Source organism: Zootoca vivipara, chromosome 4 (assembly GCF_963506605.1).
Source record: "Zootoca vivipara chromosome 4, rZooViv1.1, whole genome shotgun sequence".
Taxonomy (NCBI): Eukaryota; Metazoa; Chordata; class Lepidosauria; order Squamata; family Lacertidae; genus Zootoca; species Zootoca vivipara.
Genome location: NC_083279.1, coordinates 62,634,823 through 62,652,560, shown reverse-complemented (window position 1 = coordinate 62,652,560; position 17,738 = coordinate 62,634,823). Strand labels below are relative to the sequence as shown.

General features: G+C 46.8%; 1 protein-coding gene across 2 annotated transcripts in view; it reads left to right on the top strand.

Moving 5' to 3' along the window:
* PTGFRN (prostaglandin F2 receptor inhibitor) overlaps positions 1 to 17,738 on the top strand; it is an 88,957-nt gene that overhangs the window by 34,466 nt on the left and 36,753 nt on the right. For both annotated transcript variants that reach the window (XM_035114819.2, XM_035114817.2), the window contains exon 5: positions 3,793 to 4,218. In XM_035114819.2, the coding sequence (XP_034970710.1) occupies positions 3,793 to 4,218 (426 nt within the window). The remainder of the gene's footprint in view (positions 1 to 3,792; positions 4,219 to 17,738) is intronic.

Genomic DNA, 17,738 nt, shown 5'->3' with positions numbered 1-17,738 from the left:
GTCCCTTTACCTTTTAATGATAGGGAACCAGTGGCCCTCCAGAGGTGGTTTGCTTTGAACTTGCATCAGTCCCTGCCAGTATGACCCAGTTGCAAAGTGATAATGTCAGTTGTAGTCCCAACAACCTCTGAAGGTCCACAGTTTTCTATCCTGGGTTTATACCACAATATAGAAGTGAACAGAAAGTGGCGTTCTGTAGGAGTGATCCCTCCTGCCTTGGACTCCATGTTGGCAGAAAATTATGTAGTTCTTAATAATGCTAAACCCTTTAAGACTTACCAGTTCAGGCTCATTGGTGGTGTGTCCAACACGGTCTCTTAACTATACCAGCCATCCTGGGCTTTTTTTCATGACTAGTTATGGATGCCTTTTTGTGTCTAATGTGTCAGTTCTGAGAAAACATTTTAAAATGAAATGTTTGTTCTGATCAAATGTGGCTCTCTAACTTGACTTAAAAGAACACAAAGATGGAATAGTCTTAATATTTAAAGTGATCCCTGTCCTGGAAGAGAGAGGGGACATTCAAAAGCTTTCAACAAGCCCAAAGGTGGTGTTGGTGGGATATATAAGCTGGAAATCCCCACAGGACCTGCCATGACATAAAGCAGACTTATGCAGTGCTGGTTGTTGTTAAGTCTCAGGCTTCTTTAGCAGCCTGTCTGAAAATACATGGGCTGCCATCCTCTGTAGCAATGTAATTTTTCCCATTAGTCATCCAAAGAGAAAATTCAAAATTGTTCGGGGTTTTTTTTTAGCTGGGAATGATCCACATTGTTTAAGTTCTTCTTAAAAAATAAAATAAAATGTGTTTGCTCCAAAGACAAGAGACAGGAGGGGAAACAACTGATAAATAAACATATAGTCAAATGAACACTTGTTCTGAAGGCCACATCTATACGTAGTTTATATCAGCAAGATAGTATCTTCTGGCAAAGCTGCAGAGTAGTATCTGGTCTTAGGTAGTCCAGCGACTCATCTAGACACCTTCTTGTGCTCTGATTCGTTGTTCTGAAATGTGGCTTGGACGACTGGACTAATCCCACAGTCACTACTATAATGGTTCTTTCAGACCCATTGTTAGATCTGCCAGATTTCCTTGGGGAAATCCTAAGAATAATATAGATCACTTTCTATTATTTAATGGACATTATATTGTATGGAAAGATTAGGAGGCGAACCAGAAGTTTGTCTAGACAAAAGCATTGTTTTTCACTTTTCCTTACCCCAATATTCTGCTTTGACTTTATGGAGTACTGTTTTCAGCAACTCTGTTTTCCTGGCTGAACTCTTAAGCTACTGAGATCTGCTTTTTATGCAGATGTTCTAGGAAATGAGCATCCAGGCAGGAGAGATATGGAAAACTGAAACCTTAGCACAAATTTCTAAAGAACCATGTTGTTCTGTAGAGTTTGCCTTGACGTGTCAGCATCTCTTAGAGGATAATTAAAAAAATCAAGTTTCTGGCTTTTGACTTTGCAATTAGGAGCCAGATGATTCTTGACAGCCTTTCAAGCAGTGGGAGCAAGCATTTCTACTTATACTCTGCTGAAATTCAAGCATTGTGCATATAAACTTCTGAATGCTATTGTAGCACAATCAGAGATCAGGTTGATGGTAACCCAGTCCTGACAGCCACAGCATCTCTTGTACTTCAGAGAGCCAAGGCAACTGAAAATCCACTTCTGCAGTATTTGTACAATCCAATTCTAAACATGTTTAGCTGCAATTTAATCTCTTTGGCTGCATTACCATTTAATAGCAAGCCCAAGAGTATAAGCTGATAACAAATCGTAGTGTAAGCCTGGCTAGTGATGTTGGTTTGTTTGGGCAATGCAAACCACAACCTTGGATTTGGATGAAACTAAGCCAGCTGCCTTTTTGTTATTTGTTTCTCTGCTCTCAAGGACTAGAATAGTGAAACAGCCCTTGTGCACTACCTAGCATGGTTTATGAAACTCTAGTTAGTATTTAGCGCTATGTGTAAACGCAGCCATTGAGTTCAATAGGCTAATAGGTTAGTTTAGAATTATAGCCTTAGAGGAATGAGAATAAGCTGTGCAAGTTTTTAAAGGAAAGGAAAGGAAATCTCAAGATGGCCTAATGATTTCCATCCTGTTTGCTCTAGGCCTAATTATGAGAGTGAGCTTGTCTCTCATTCTTCTCATCCAACAGACATCCCACTGAATGCAACTAAAAAGAGAGGTACCACTGGTATTCTGTACACTCAGTGTACTTCTGTTACCAATATTATCTGGAAAGCATCCATAGCTTTAAAAGCTGCCTTGAATAGGGTGCCTCTTTTCTGCATTGAAAGTATTCTGTTGGTCAGTGGGAATTTCTTCGCCTTTGTATCCCAAATTAGTAATTATTTTGATGCAGGTTAAGGGGGAGGAGAAAAATGTTTTTCAAATGATCTTACATTGCCTGCGGGTGGGTAAAGCAGGAGAGGAATTCTCATCTGTAGTACATAAACTGCATCCAAAATTCAGCAGCAGCCCCCTCCTACTTGATTGAAGTTTGAGAGCTTGGCAGGGTATTAAGTCGTTGAACTGTCTGCAAGGCTGTTCTTTGACAGCTGACAAGAGTGCAGGAATGAGGCTTATCCAGCAAGCCTTTTATTCCTTCCTGCTAAATCCTTTGTCTGAGAGTCAGTGTGAAGAGACTAGCTGGAGCACTCCTGACAAAGCCAAAACTTGCCCCAGCCATCCTATTCCCTACAGGTCTTCCAAATGCTGGATATGATTAGCTGACATCCCATTTACCTTCAACTTTCTTCTATTTTCTAATCATGACATAAAAATGTTGTTGGTGCTTCTGTTTGGAAGCAAGCTGCTCCAGTGAATTATGTGGGCTGGTTCAGATTATCATATATCATTATGCTGAACCAAGAACAAGCCTTTTGGCTGCACATGAGCAGCTCTTTTGCTCCTCCCTTCCCGCTAACAAACCAGGGAGACGTTGATTAACTATTGCTTCCTGTATCAGCCAAACCAGGAAATTAATTGTTGTGGAACAAGTAAGGGTATTAATCCAACTTCAAACTAAGTTTTCATATCCTGGCTTGTTCAGAAACTGTCAACCATAGTTTCCTTGTTTGGACAAAATAGGAAACTGTAGCAAAGCGGGGAGCAAGGACACTGTGTGTGCATCCATAAGCCTTTCAGACTTGATTATGATACTGTCATAAATTGTATTAAAAAAACCCACAGTAACGTTAACTTGAAGGGTATATTCAGTTTCTAGCACTGGCATTCAACACCAGGAACAAGTAAATGTGGGATGCTCTCCAATATTGGCTTGCTCTAGTGCCAGCTTTCCTCTGCCAAGGTCGCTGAAGTGGGCAATAAAATGAATGGTAAAGCAGTGTACAGAAACCTGACACGCTCTTGGCAAACCCTTCCAAAATGGGGAGCATGTTCATTAAAATGAAACATTTCCCTGAGAGGCAGACTTTGCAATTGCAATGCAGTGTTCTGTAACCAAAATGTTGTATTATGAAATTTCTACAGTATAGTGTGACTTACTAAATTTTGGCTTTAGAATCTGCCTTTTGTTTGACTTGGGGCTGCATGCCATGAAGATAGTCCATTTCTGGGAATTACATGGTCTACTGTCACCAGCTAAATGCCCCATCCTATGCCAGTAAATGCCCCATCCTATGCCATGACTTGCAATAAGAATGTTGCCGTTCTGAAATGATAAATGTGAAAATGTAGCCTACATTCTGAATCTGTCTTTATTTCATACTTTTGTTTCCTTGTCTGTCTTCCTGCTTTTCAAAATGCTCCACAGAGCCAAATTACCGTGTGTTTCTGAATGCGACTAAAACACCTAAGTATGCAGAAGATCCCACAGAATTGGAATGTAGGATCACAGAGGTGCAGAACACTGAAACAAATGTGCGTTTCACTGTCTCATGGTACTACCGATTACCTATGCGCAGTGACGAAGTAGTGAAAGATGAACTTCTTGCCACCATGGATGCAGACTGGACGCTGGTAGTTGGGGACAGAAGCAAACAACGGGCCCAGAATGGGGAAATTATTTTTTCTAAACCAACTGTGGACACCTTCCGCTTACGAATCCAGTGGACCTCTGAAGCAGACAGAGGAGATTATTATTGTGTAATTTCTTCATGGAGCAGGCAACGAAATAACAGCTGGATAAAGATCAAGGATGTGGCTTCTGTGCCTGTAAGCATTTTATGGTCTACACAAGGTAGGAATCTTGTACAGCCTGACTTTAAAAACTTGTGATGCAAATTGTTGGTGACTCAGTGGCTTGCCTTTATAGACTCCGAGATTGAAAAATTATAAAGGATTTGCCATCTTTGGAGGGGAAAGTGGCTAATGATGAGCACAGTACCATTTAGGAATGTTCAGCACAATCAACAATAATTCCAGGCTAAGGTTGCTAAGAGCCCTGTGCTGGAAATATTTTAGGGCAGCGTACTCAGGGCTGGATTTAACTAATGTGTTTCACTTGGAGGAGTCTACATAAGGACTCCCACTAGTGCATTGTGGCTTCCCCACTTTCCTGCCCCCAAGCTCCCTCTACTGCCAACCCCCCAAATTGACTTCGAGGCATCAGGAGAACACCCAGAACAATGTGAGGAGGGAGAAGAGGGAAAATCATTCCATCCAGCAAGCACTCTGGCAATGTTGAATTCCTCCCACAGGGAGTTATTCAACTAAAATTTCCTCAGAGTGGTCCCACTGAAATGAACGAACATGGCTAGGTTGGGTCAATTAATTTCAGTAAGTCTGCTTTTAGTAAAGCTTAGTTGAATATCACCCACACCATCACAAACTCTTGTCCAAACTCCTCCTGGCAGTGTACCAGGAAGCAGCTTGAAATGTATGTGAAGGTGGAGTCCTGAGGAAATAGCAGCCGCAGGGAACTGGTGCAAAGAGTTGTGCAAGAGACTGAAGGTTTATCTGGAATTCTTAGAGTTCATCAGATGCAGACTACACAGAATCTTTTTTTCACACCCAGGTAGCAAGAAAAAAATGTAAAAAATGATATTACGTTTGTTTTGTTTAGAACGATTTACAGACCATTTAATCATAACTCTCTACTCTTACCGTAAGCGGATGTGGGAGTTGGGGACATGGAAGATGGACCACAATACTGGTTGTCACAGTGGCCTTGGATATCCAGCCCCCTCAGCATCATGATTAGAATGAAGGAAATCAAGTAATTGACTTGGATCATTATCAGATTCCTGTTCTTTTAATAGAGTAAACTAACAGCTGTTTTTGGTTAGAGCTTTTATCTGATGGAAAGTTGTGTCTAGACAGCAGCCAACAGTCCTGATCATAGCTGCCAAGTTTTCCCTTTTCTCGCGAGGAAGCCTATTCAGCATAAGGGAATTTCCCTTAAAAAAAGGGAGAACTTGGCAGCTATGGTCCTGATTGGGCACTCCTGTACATAACTTGAGTGTGGGAAACATGCTTTAAAAAGGCAAGCTGCCCTTTTCCTTGGAACACCTTGTGTTCATTGCTTGTAGAAAGCACAAGCAGTAACTTGCATTAGTTCCTGAAAGCCTGGTGATCTGGCCCTGTGATATTCAAGAACAGGTCAAAGTAGCCTCAAAGTCTGGGCCATAAAGGGTAAAAGAAATAGAAACAGCATTTCCAAACCCACATGCTTCAGAGCTGTCAACAGTCACCTTCATGAAGATTTTTTAGAATGTAATTATTCGTCGGCGGCAGCTGCAATACTGTGTCACACTCTGCACCAAGGGCTGACTTGAAAGTTCATGTGATCAATGGCTTCAGTTCTTGTTGAATGCCCGGGACAAGTTGCTACTTAGAGTTTTTCTGTCTCCATTTTCACATGCGGGGATCTGCCACAAGGTGTTTGTAGGAATGAAAACACCATGGTGAATCAGAGTTGCTGTGTTCTTTTTCTGTCAACTTGTTTTGAGTATGTGTTTACTGAACCAGCCGAGAAGCAGTTTTGCCATGAGGCTAGATAGTGTACAGTATGCTGCACCAGGTACCCAATTAAAGCACTGAACTTGGGCTTCGAATGTGCAATTGAAACAATTCATGCTGGTATTCCTTTTTAAGTACAGTAATGGTCTCAGCAATACAAAGGCTAGGCTTCAGTGGTACTTTGGACAGTTCTGTGTGTGGCCCGGGCTGGAGGCTGTATTCAGCAGCAGTCATCCCCAGACTAGGTCTTAGAGCTGCAGTTTATCAGAGTTGCTACAGTAGCTCTGTCTTTTGTGGGAGCAGCCCCTTCATTTAAATGGACTCTGCTTGCTTTATCATTCACTAACTCTGGCAGAGCAGGCAGGGCTGTGGTTCTTCTAAGGCTTCTGAGCTGAAGTTCTCAGAGGAAGGCAATGCAGCATCCACCAGTTGGAGAGGTACTGGCACAACGGGCTCCTCTTTTTCCAAGTGTAAATTTGAGTCTGACCATCTTCCACCCTAAGTTCCTGGTCTCATTCCTTGGAGAAGGATGTCATGATCCCAGTGTCATGGCAGACAGACTCATTGTCAAAGCCCTGCATTACAAGAAAGGCACCCCCCCCCCGTTTTCTATTAACAGTGCAAAATAAGCACTTTTTTGTACAATTTCCCTTATTCTGGAAATTTCATTAGTTTACATAATTTTATTTTGGTTTCTTTTAATGATGTGGTGCAAAGAGGTATGCAGAGCACTGAAGCCCCACTGCCAACCGGGAGATTTTTTTATGGCATTTACAAGCCACCCTATAATAAACATTCTTGGCATTTACAGAATTAAAATAAAATAAATAAAAACTTAAGCTTTGTCCTTAAATTAGTCATACAATGCAGCACCATAAAAGTATGGGAGGGGGTAAAAATCAAGACCTTAAAACAAAAGCTAAAAGAGCAAAGAATGAAACCGAAAATCTAAAACAGATTTAAAAGGCTGCAGCAACCTTAAAAGGCCTGGGGGGAAACTTAATCTGGCACCAGAAAATCTGAACTAGTTTCTGCTGTGCCGTGCATTGGTTTGAGGCATGCTTTTCAAGATAGGTATCTTCCTTCTTCCTCTTGCTTGGTAACAAAAAGTTAATTGATAAAAGAAGGGACAGGGTCAGCAGGGAAATCCTGGCTTTGTGTCTAAGAGTGTCACATAGTGAATGGACAGCTTGCAAATCAGTGCAAAGGGTTCTGGCAAAAGGAATAAATTAGTGGATCAGGAGGAAAGATCTGTGGCTCACTTAATTTATGGACATGCAGTGATTATTTTAGTAACTAGATGCTTATTGAAACATCCAAGCTTGGAGTTGAAGTTTCTGACGCTAACACCACACTGGCAAACTTTTTGAGAGCAAGTGTGCACTTCAGCTGTGGGGTGGGACTAGGAGAATGTTCCTTGGCCATGGGCTTCTATCTAATACATTAATATCTTTCAAAGGATGAAGAACTAACTACATGTGTACATTGCAAACTCAGTTTCATCAGGCAGGAATGCCTGATAAATGCCAAGCTGCTCTGCAATTTTTTGCTTCATTGGGCCAAGCAGATATTGCCCATGGTCAAGCGCTTGAGTGGCAAACAACACATTCACCCTGTGCTCTCCAAGTACTTGCTGCTGCTCACCAGAGAGCTGGGTGAGCAGTGTTGGTCCCCTGCAGCATCAGTTGCATACATGGAACTCTCTTAAGGAGCTAGTAGCCCTTTGTGGCTAAAAAGGAGAGGAGCGTCATGCCTAGCTGGGCCATCACTGTTGCTGCCGTTGGGGATAGAATTGGGGCAGAAGTCCTGGGCCCCTCTGGACAGGGGGTTCCCCTAGATGCAGCAGGACTGGCTTACCATATTTCAAAGCAAGAATTAAAGCAGGGTCCCTGTAAGATTGTCTGGAATAATATCCATTACCATCTAAAGAGCCCTACCTCCACTTTTCAGACCATTAGGACTAGAGTCCAAAATTTATCTAATGGATTGTAGCCTTGCAGATGCATTTGTGGTGTGTTTTCCAACCTTAAAATAATGTTTGTTTGTGGATTTGTTTTTATTTATTTAAGCCATTTATATACTGCAAAATAATAATTGTCTCCAAATGGTTTACAAGGCTGGGATAGTTGTGTGGCTGCTGCAGTACAGGAGGAAGGGGAACAGAAGGGAGGCAGCAGCAACAGTGCAGGCAAGCAGTGCAAGGCTGAGAGATCGGCGCCTTGAATATGTGTCCGAATTCAAAAGCATTGCATGAAAAATAATACCTTTGAAAAACAAAACACCTTTTCTCATCCATTTGATGCAGTGCAGTCTTTATTATACATATTGCTGTTCCAAGAGAGCTTGACCTTTTAAAAAATTCTGACCTTTCCTAGATTATGACTCAGGCAGCAAATTGCCAACAATATTTGTGATCTAGTCCTTCTGCTTGTGATCTATTCCTCCTTCCTCTTTTATTATAATGAGTGACCTGTTCCCATTTGCTCAGTGGCATTATTTGTTTCCAGCATTTGTACCCTGCCTTCCTATAATAATCAAGATAGCTTACATTGGTCAATAGAAATACACAACAGCACATATGCATCAATAAATTAATATTAAAGTAACAAAAAGCATCACGGTATCAGATAAGATCTTGCTTTAAAGCACCATCCAGAAAAACATTGTGGAACAGGGCAGTTTCTGCTGCCTGCTGGAAGCTGATCCGCTGTTTCTCGGGTGTTAGGCACCACAGCAGAGAAGGCCCTGTCTTTCATAGGCCACTGCTATGCTCCTGTTGAGAGAAGAGCATGGAGCAGGGCCTCTGGCTTATCAAGGGTGCATTTTTGAGGCCACTCTGACCTAATATACCTGCAGTGCCTCAGATAATAGTTTTCCTTCCTTAGTACAATTTATTCTTAGCATATTTGGGACCCAAAATCCTGCAGGAAAATAAGAGATGGCTTCAGCAATAGAGCCTCTCTATGTCTGCAGTTCATTGAGGGGAGTTAAGTGTATTCTACAGCCATACGAAATACCCAAATCTGATTTTAAAAACAGAACTGTGCAATTTCTATGTTTTGTAAAGTAAAATTTAAAAACTAGTTGTGGTAGACTGCAAACCATGGTTTCAGGGCAATCTTAGTTAACTCAAGCCCTGATTTGACTAACATCTAAAGCAAACTATAGAACAGGCATTGTGGGATGGTGGGGGGGGGAGCATGTGGGCCTGCTGCACATGGTTTTCAAATGTGACCTGAAGTTAGCTTGTGTGAAACAAGTCCGCAGATCTCTTTATATACATGCACCAAATGTATGGATTCCTCTGGTGGCTGATAAAAATGTGTCATTTTGAAATTTGTGTGGCATACTTGGGCTAAGAATGTTTTCCTTCTCCTGGGCTGAAATGGAAGCTTTTCTTTGTAAAGTACAATATCCAAATTGCTTGTCACTCATACGAGGCTTTTTAGCTGCTGTGTCTCTTGAGAGAAATGTAGCATAAACCGTATAATAGCTGCTCAGACTTTAAAATGTAGCCTTGTTTGTGAAAGACAGGTTTATCCCATTTTTGTTAGACTGTGGAAATCTGTTTATACTCTTTTGGATGTGCTCTGGGTGATCTGAAATATGGTGGCTGCGTGTGTGGCATCCCCCCCCCCTTTATTTATCTTAAAGTAAACACTGTTTTCCTTTTTAACAAGTTCCATTTCTTGCCAGATGTGCAAAACAGTATTTTGACAGTTCATCTTTGTTTCTGTTGCTGGTTTCTCTCCCCACCCCCAGCTTTTCAAATCCTTTTTCTTCTTACCAAGTGATGAGTTTGGGTCTCGTGTGCTTAACTTAATTTTGAGTTGCTCTATGTAAACCAAATAACATTACTATAAAACGAAACTACATGTTAACTGAAATACATAGGTCTGTGTGTATGTTTTTACTAGACTTTGCAGCTCCTTAAGGCACTTGACCTGAGGGTTGCTGATTATGATCTGCAGTGGAATTGGTCTCTGCAGGGACTGAACATTGGTGGTCCTAGCCTCAGGCAGATGATTTGGACAAAAAACCAGTCAGAATATGTGGCTGAGCTGCAGATTTGTGATAGTCCTGACCTCCTGTTGACCCAGGTAGGTCATGTAGTATTTGAGGTTCAGTGTATAGAACTTGCTCACTGTTGTCTGCCACCATCTCTATAACGGTATCTCTTGATTTAGCCTTCAGCATTGCATTCTAGAATTTGTGGGAATCTGAATTTGTGGCAATTGCATGCCGGAAATGATGGAAGTACCTCAGGCCCACTGCAGTTCATAGGTTCTCTGTGTTGGCCTTAAGTCTCTATGGATTACACAGAGCTCTTGTTTATATGATACCTGTCACAGTGGCCGGAGTGGACTACTTCAGAGTAACGACGCTACGCAGCTCTGCATTTTATTCTTTTATTGGTGCTGCGTATTTACAGTGCTCAAGTCATTGCTATTTACACGGAGCGATGTTGTCAGTCGGTTTCAGAACCTCCTAATGGCTTTTGGCGCGTCTTTCTCCAACACAAAAGCTTTGGCAGACCCATCCTCTTGCCCCTCCTCTTCCTGCGTAATTCTGGAGTTGGGGGGATGGGTCTTCCCCCCTTACTTGCCCCTTCCTGTCCCACCTGGGACCCTGGCTCCTCTACCTTGCCTGAGCCTCGGACACGACTTCCTGCTTCCCCACTGGAATCGGAACTCTCCCTGCTTTCCCCTTTGCTCGGGGACGGGCTTGAACTCAGGAGGGGAGGGACTTCGCGATATCCCCTGTCCCTCACATCCACCCCCCTCCCAAGCTCTCCTTCACCCCTCCCCAGGCCCCCCCCATGTGTCGGTGACGACTGGAAGCCTAAAAACTCGGTGCTCTCCGAGCCCGTTGGTGTGAACACCTCCCCCCAGTCCTGCGAGCCCCCCCCTTCCGCCTGGGAGGACGGGAATCCCAAAAAGTCCGTGGCGTCAGAGCTGGTGGGGGTAAAAATGTTTTGCCAATCTGCTCCTTCCTCTGACTGGGTGGATCTTGGCGACACCCATACCTCATCCTCTGGTTCCTCAAACTCCGCTTCCCAGCGCCATGGTGAGCTGTTCTCCCGTGCCTCCTCCTCCTCCCCCTCCCTTTCCATGTGCCAGGGCTTGGGTCTGTGGGGAAAGAGGGCGTGAAATTCTTCCACCAAGAATTCCTCCTGTATCTGAGTGGCGGGAACCCATTCATTCTGGGACGGTGGAGCATCCTCCCATGCCATGAGGTACTCCAGGCCCCCCACCCCCACCTTGAATCCAGGATGGCCGTGGCCTCATTGAGTTGCTCCCTGCTTTCCCTCTCCCCCCCTCCCTCGGGGGTTTGTTCGCTGTCTCTGAGCCTGCTGCTTTCCCTGTACGGCGACAGCAGCGATCTATGAAACACTGGATGCACCCTCATGTCCTCTGGCAGTGCCAGCCTGTATGCCACCGGGTTGACCTGTTGCGTGACCGTGAAGGGGCCCAGCCATTTGGGTGCCAGCTTTTTGCACCTCCCTCTGGTGGGAAGGCCCTCCGAGGACAACCACACCTTGTCCCCCACCCTGATGACCTCCCCTTGTCGCCTGTGGCGATCTGCCCCCTTTTTGTACGCTTCCTTGGCCCTCTCCAAGTGTTCTCTGAGCTGCTGGTGCACCGTCTCCAGTTCCTCTGCCCAATCCTCAGCCTGTGGGCCCTCCTCCTCCTCCTCCCTCTCCCTCTCTGGGAAAGATCTGAGGTCGCGCCCGTAATTGGCCTTAAAGGGCGACACCCCTGTGGAGACGTGCACTGCATTGTTGTAGGCAAATTCTGCTAGTGGCAAGCGATCCACCCAGTCCGTTTGCCGCTGGCTGACGTAGCATCTCAGGTACTGCTGCAGAATGGCGTTGACCCTCTCCGCTTGTCCGTTGGTCTGCGGGTGTCTAGCCGTCGACAAGCTGACCTCCACCTGCAGGAGGTTCATGAGCCGCCGCCAGAACCTGGAAACAAATTGGCGGCCACGATCCGAAATAACCCTTAAAGGTAATCCATGCAGTCTGAAAATGTGATCAACAAACAGTTTGGCTGTCTCTTCTGCCGAGACTGCCCTGGCACACGGTATAAAGTGACACATTTTGGACATGAGGTCCACCACCACCAACACTGCAGTCTTACCCCTGGACGAAGGCAGATCTGTGATGAAGTCCATGGACACCACTTCCCACGGCCTGTGTGGTGTGGCTAAGGGCTCCAGCAACCCTGGTGGCGCTGCTCTGACCACCTTCGCCCGCTGGCAGGTGGTACAGCCCCTTACATAGTCTCGAACATCTTCCCTCACCCCTGGCCACCAGAAGTGTCTCATGACTAGGTGAGTGGTCTTGTCCCTTCCAAAATGCCCCGCTGTAGGGTTGTCGTGCATCTGCTTGAGGACCGTACGTCGAAGCTGGGTGGTGGGTAGGTACAGCGCACCCTTGTAGAAAAGCAGCCCTCTGCGTTCTGCAAAGTCTTTTGCCTGCTCCCTCCCCCCTCTCAGTTCTCTGAAGATGCGGTTGGCAAATTCATCCGCTGCCGTCAGTGCTGTGAGTTCTGCCTCGCTCACCACTGCTGCTCCGCAGGACCATGCCGACGGGGGGAAAATGTGCCTTGGGGCTGGTGGCGCCTCCTCCTCCATGTACTCTGGCTTGCGGGAGAGGGCATCCGCCCTGACATTCTGCTCTCCTGGGATGTAGTGTATGGAGAAGTTGAAGTTCGAGAAGAACTCCGCCCACCGTATCTGCCGCTGGTTGAGCACCCTGGCAGTTCTCCAGAACTCCAGGTTCTTGTGGTCTGTGCACACCTGGATGGGGTGCTTGGCGCCCACCAGGAAGTGTCTCCAGTGCTGGAACGCCGCGTGGATCGCAAGAAGTTCCCGATCAAAAACTGTGTAGTTTCGCTCGGGCTGGGTCAACTTCCTGGAGAAGAAGGCACAGGGTCTCCACTCTCTGTTGGCGTCCAGTTGCAACAAAATGGCGCCCACAGCCTTATCAGAAGCATCTGTTTCAATGCGTAGGGGCGCGTCCTGAACCACGTGGAACAGGTTCTGGTCTGAGGCGAACACCCTCTTGAGGCTTTCGAACGCTGCTTGCGCCTCTGGTGTCCACCTGAACTTCTGCTTGCCTCTCAGGCAGTCAGTGATGGGAGCCGTAACTCGAGAGAAGTTCTTGATGAACTTCCTGTAGAAGTTGGCAAAGCCTAGTAGGCGTTGGGCATCTTTGCGCGTCCTGGGGCTGTGCCAGTCCAGGATGGTCTGCACCTTGTCCTTGTCCATTGCCAGCCCCTTGTCTGACAGCTTGTAGCCCAGGAAGTCCACCTCCTTGGTGTGAAACTTGCACTTCTCCAGCTTCACATACAGGTGGTTCTCCTTCAGGCGCTGTAACACCTCCCTGACGTCCTTCACGTGCTGCACTGGGTCGTTGGAGTAAATAAGGATGTCATCCAGAAAGACCAAGCATTTCCTGAAGAGTAGGGACCCCAGGACGTGGTGCATGAAGGCCTGGAAGCATGCTGAGCCCCCTTGCAACCCGAAGGGCATCACCAGATATTCAAAAGAGCCCAGAGGCGTGAACATCGTGGTTTTCCACTCATCGCCTTCCCGGATCCTGATCAAGTTGTACGCCCCCCTCAGGTCTAGCTTGGTGAAAATCTTGCCTCTGCGTGCCGCTGTCAGGAGATCATCCACTCTGGGCATGGGGAAAGCCACTGGCTCTGTCACCGAATTCAGCCGTCTAAAATCCACCACAAGACGGCGCTGTTGCGTGTCTTTCTTGTCCACCCAGAAGACCGGGCTGCCCCCTGCTGCCTTGCTTTCTCTGATGAACCCCCGCTTGAGGTTCTTGTCGATAAAAGCGCGCAGATCCTCCAGTTCCTGGTCTGACATGGCGTACAGCTTGGCTGGGGGTATAGTTGCCCCAGGCACCAGGTTGATCTGGCAGTCAAAAGGCCTGTGTGGGGGCAGGTGGTCGGACTCCGCTTCACTGAAGACCTCCTGCAGGTCCCAGTATGGTTTGGGTATCGCCTCACCCCCTTTGACGTGCATGGTGGCCACCGTGGCTATCGGAGGCCCCTCCCCTGGTTGGTGCTGCATGCAATGTTCCAGGCAAAAGTCCGATCCAAAAGTGATGCATCTCTGATGCCAACTTATGGAGGGGTCGTGGCGCGCCAGCCAGCTCATGCCCAAAACGATTGGGGGGTCTGAGATGGTGGTGACGTTGAATGCCAGTGTCTCTGAGTGCCTTCCAACCGTCATTCTCATGGGGGGGGTTTGATGAGTGATGGCCCCTCCCAGCAGCTCTCTGCCGTCAATGGTTGCCACGTGCAGAGGAAAATCCAGCTGCAGAAGCTGGATCTGGTGCTCTTCTGCAAAGTTTCTCGAGAAGAAGTTGGCTGAGGCACCACTGTCAATTAGGGCGAGGACCGTCAATGGATAGCCATTTGGGAGCGTGAGCGTCACTTCTAGAACCACTCCTGCTCTGGGAGGGGTGGGCTGGCTCTGCTCCTCTCTGTGCGGGTGGGTGGGCTGGGGCTGTTGTCTGCTGACTGTGCCTGGCTGCCGCCCCTTGTCTCCTGCAGCCAGGCTTTCCCGTTTCCCTGCTGTGGTGCTGCGTCAGTGGGGGAGGGCACAACCGTTCCCGCCTTTCCTTGCCACTCCCTGCGATGTGGGCAGTCTCTGACGAGATGCTGGGGGGAGTTGCAGAGAAAGCAATTCCCACCCCTTCCCTCCTTGCGTCTTGGCGCCGCTGGGGTTTGAAAAGCCCGCGCGCGCGCGCTATCAATCTGCATGGGTTCCTGGTCCTGACTGGCCCCAGGCGTGGCTTGAAAGGGTTGTTGAGGGAGTGGCTTCTCCTGCGACCGTGGGAACCAAGCCCGCTTTGCGCGCGTTGCTTGCTTGTCGCTCCATCTGGATTCCTGCCTCACCCCCACCGCCAGAGCCGCTTTGCTCAGTTGATCCATATTACTGGGCTTTGGACCTCTCGAGAGCTCATCCTTCACCTCCTCATGCAACCCCAAGTAAAACGCCGCTTGCATTGGGGCAGACTCCAGATCCCACCCCAATCTGTGCACCAGCATGGTGAATTTCGCCCAATACGCGCGAACTGTCATATTTCCTTGGCGTAAATTATGAAGTTCCTCCTTAGTCTGGTCCATATGACTATCGGACGAATACATCGTTTTCAAACCTTCTAGAAATAGTTTGACATTCTTCATGCAAGGATTCCTTGTTGCAATTAACGGTCTTAGCCACTCCCTGGCCGCCCCTGTAAGGTGCTCCACAATAAACGCTACTCTGTGCTCATCATCAGGGAACTCATCGTGGTGCAGCTCAAGAGCATACACAATCTCAGTCTCAAAGCCCTGAAACTCCTTCGGGTCTCCATTGAACTTGCTTACTAGGGTCCCGGCTCTCCTTCCTGGCAGCACTTGGACTTGGGGTGCCCCTCCCGCCTTGTTTTTCTCTGCATCCAGCTTGTTTTGGAGGTCTACCGCCACCGCCCTTAAATGCTGCTCTTTTTCCTGGAGCTCTCTCACCTGTTCCGCAAGTTGTAGCCGGTCGTCCTGGACCTTCTTAGTCTCCTCTTTAGCTGCCTTCAATTCTCCCTGCGCCTGCAGCGACAGCTGTTGCAGTTCTAGCTGGGCTTGCTCAGCGATCTGCCGCCACTTCTCCGCCTCTGACACGCTCATCCCGGCAACTCCAAAGTAGCCCAAAAATGATTAGGAGGTTGCTGTCACAGTGGCCGGAGTGGACTACTTCAGAGTAACGACGCTACGCAGCTCTGCATTTTATTCTTTTATTGGTGCTGCGTATTTACAGTGCTCAAGTCATTGCTATTTACACGGAGCGATGTTGTCAGTCGGTTTCAGAACCTCCTAATGGCTTTTGGCGCGTCTTTCTCCAACACAAAAGCTTTGGCAGACCCATCCTCTTGCCCCTCCTCTTCCTGCGTAATTCTGGAGTTGGGGGGATGGGTCTTCCCCCCTTACTTGCCCCTTCCTGTCCCACCTGGGACCCTGGCTCCTCTACCTTGCCTGAGCCTCGGACACGACTTCCTGCTTCCCCACTGGAATCGGAACTCTCCCTGCTTTCCCCTTTGCTCGGGGACGGGCTTGAACTCAGGAGGGGAGGGACTTCGCGATATCCCCTGTCCCTCACAATACCTATTTTTATTACTTATTTTAAATTTTGTTTTATGAGAAGCATTGAGACTTAGGAACGTTTTGCCTATAGTTTTTAACCACGATTTTGTGATTTAATGCAGTGTGAATTGGGCCAATGGCTTGAAGAAGTTGAAATACTTGAACTCGAGATCTGTGGAGTTCTCTCTGAACATTCCAGTTTTTGGAAATATTAAGGAAGCTACAGGACTCCCTTCACTATATCTGCAAACCTGAATATCTGGGGAGGAAGATTGGGCAGTGGCAATAGTGACCTTAAGAAAAGGTCAATGTGCTACACTGGCCAGTCCTAATACGAGAAAGATGGGCAGAATAAACAGGTAGAAGGCTAAGGGGAAAGGGAATATTCAATCTGAAATACTCCATAACTATTCCACTAGACTCTTATTTTTAACAATTTCCACCGACCTTCTCTCTCCCTCCCCACCTTACATTGTACCTGATGTCTGTTGTACTCCTGAATCCTTTAACATATTATTTTCTAAACTTGACTATTTTAATGCATTCTCTCAATATGTCATGCTGATGCAACAATAATTATAGGTAACTTAATCTGAGTCTGTATTGCACTTTCAAGGGATGCTTGTGGGGGATATTGAAGATACTGAGACAATGTACCTAGTGTTAGAAAAGACTTAACAGCCAGCTAGTTAAAATGCAAATCTTGACCAGACATTTTCCTTTTAATCTGAAGATTTGCATCTAGAATAGAAAACTAAATCTGGCATTTATCTGATTGTATGCTGCCAGAGCAGAATTATAACAAATCCATCCCCTTTCGAACATGCTTTCAGTAGTTGTAGGATGTTGAGACATTGCTTGAGAATAATTGCCTGCCCATGAGGGTCCCTTACATGTTTTCCAATAAATAAATAGCATGCTGGGTAAGCTTACATATTGCCAAAAAGAGGGCACAGATTTGCATAAATTTGCATGTGTTTATATGATACGCAAACTTAGAAATAGTGGGTGGAATTTGACGTCACACTATTACAAATGTTCCATCAGCACAAGCGTATCAGCTCCCCTTTCCTCTCGCTACTGTTCTCCCAACCACCCACCCCAAACCAATTTAGGGAGGCACAGGGGAGGGGGGCAGAATCCGATTGTGAAGCCGTCGTGCAGCCTTCTGCTGACAGGGTTTGTACGGTGAATCTGACCCAATGACTGTAATAGAAATAGAAGTGCAATACATCTCTCACTGTCAAGGGCAAGGCTGGCCCAGTTGACCTGTGTGCCTGCTCAGTCTGCCATCCAGGAGCTAAAGCCACTTCCGCCTGAGCAGGAGGTGGGGTTGCGGGCAGGCACGATCCCTTCACGTGCGCGCAGGATGTTTCCCAGTCCTGCGTGATTGGGGGGAATCCCAGACGCGTCATCCACCAGCTGCCCAATCTGATCGGCCAGGGTATGTGGCCTGCCCTATTTAAGCAGGATGTGGCCGGGATCTACCTCTACCTCTTGCCCCGCTCCCAGCAGGACATAATAGCTATCCTAAGTGAGCATCATATTTGGGACTGACTTATGGTACTTAAAAACACCACCACCACACACACAGTGTAAGTATGTGTGTGGCCATGCCACAAAACTACCGTAGTAAGGCTCCCTCAGCCTCCTCTCTTCATTT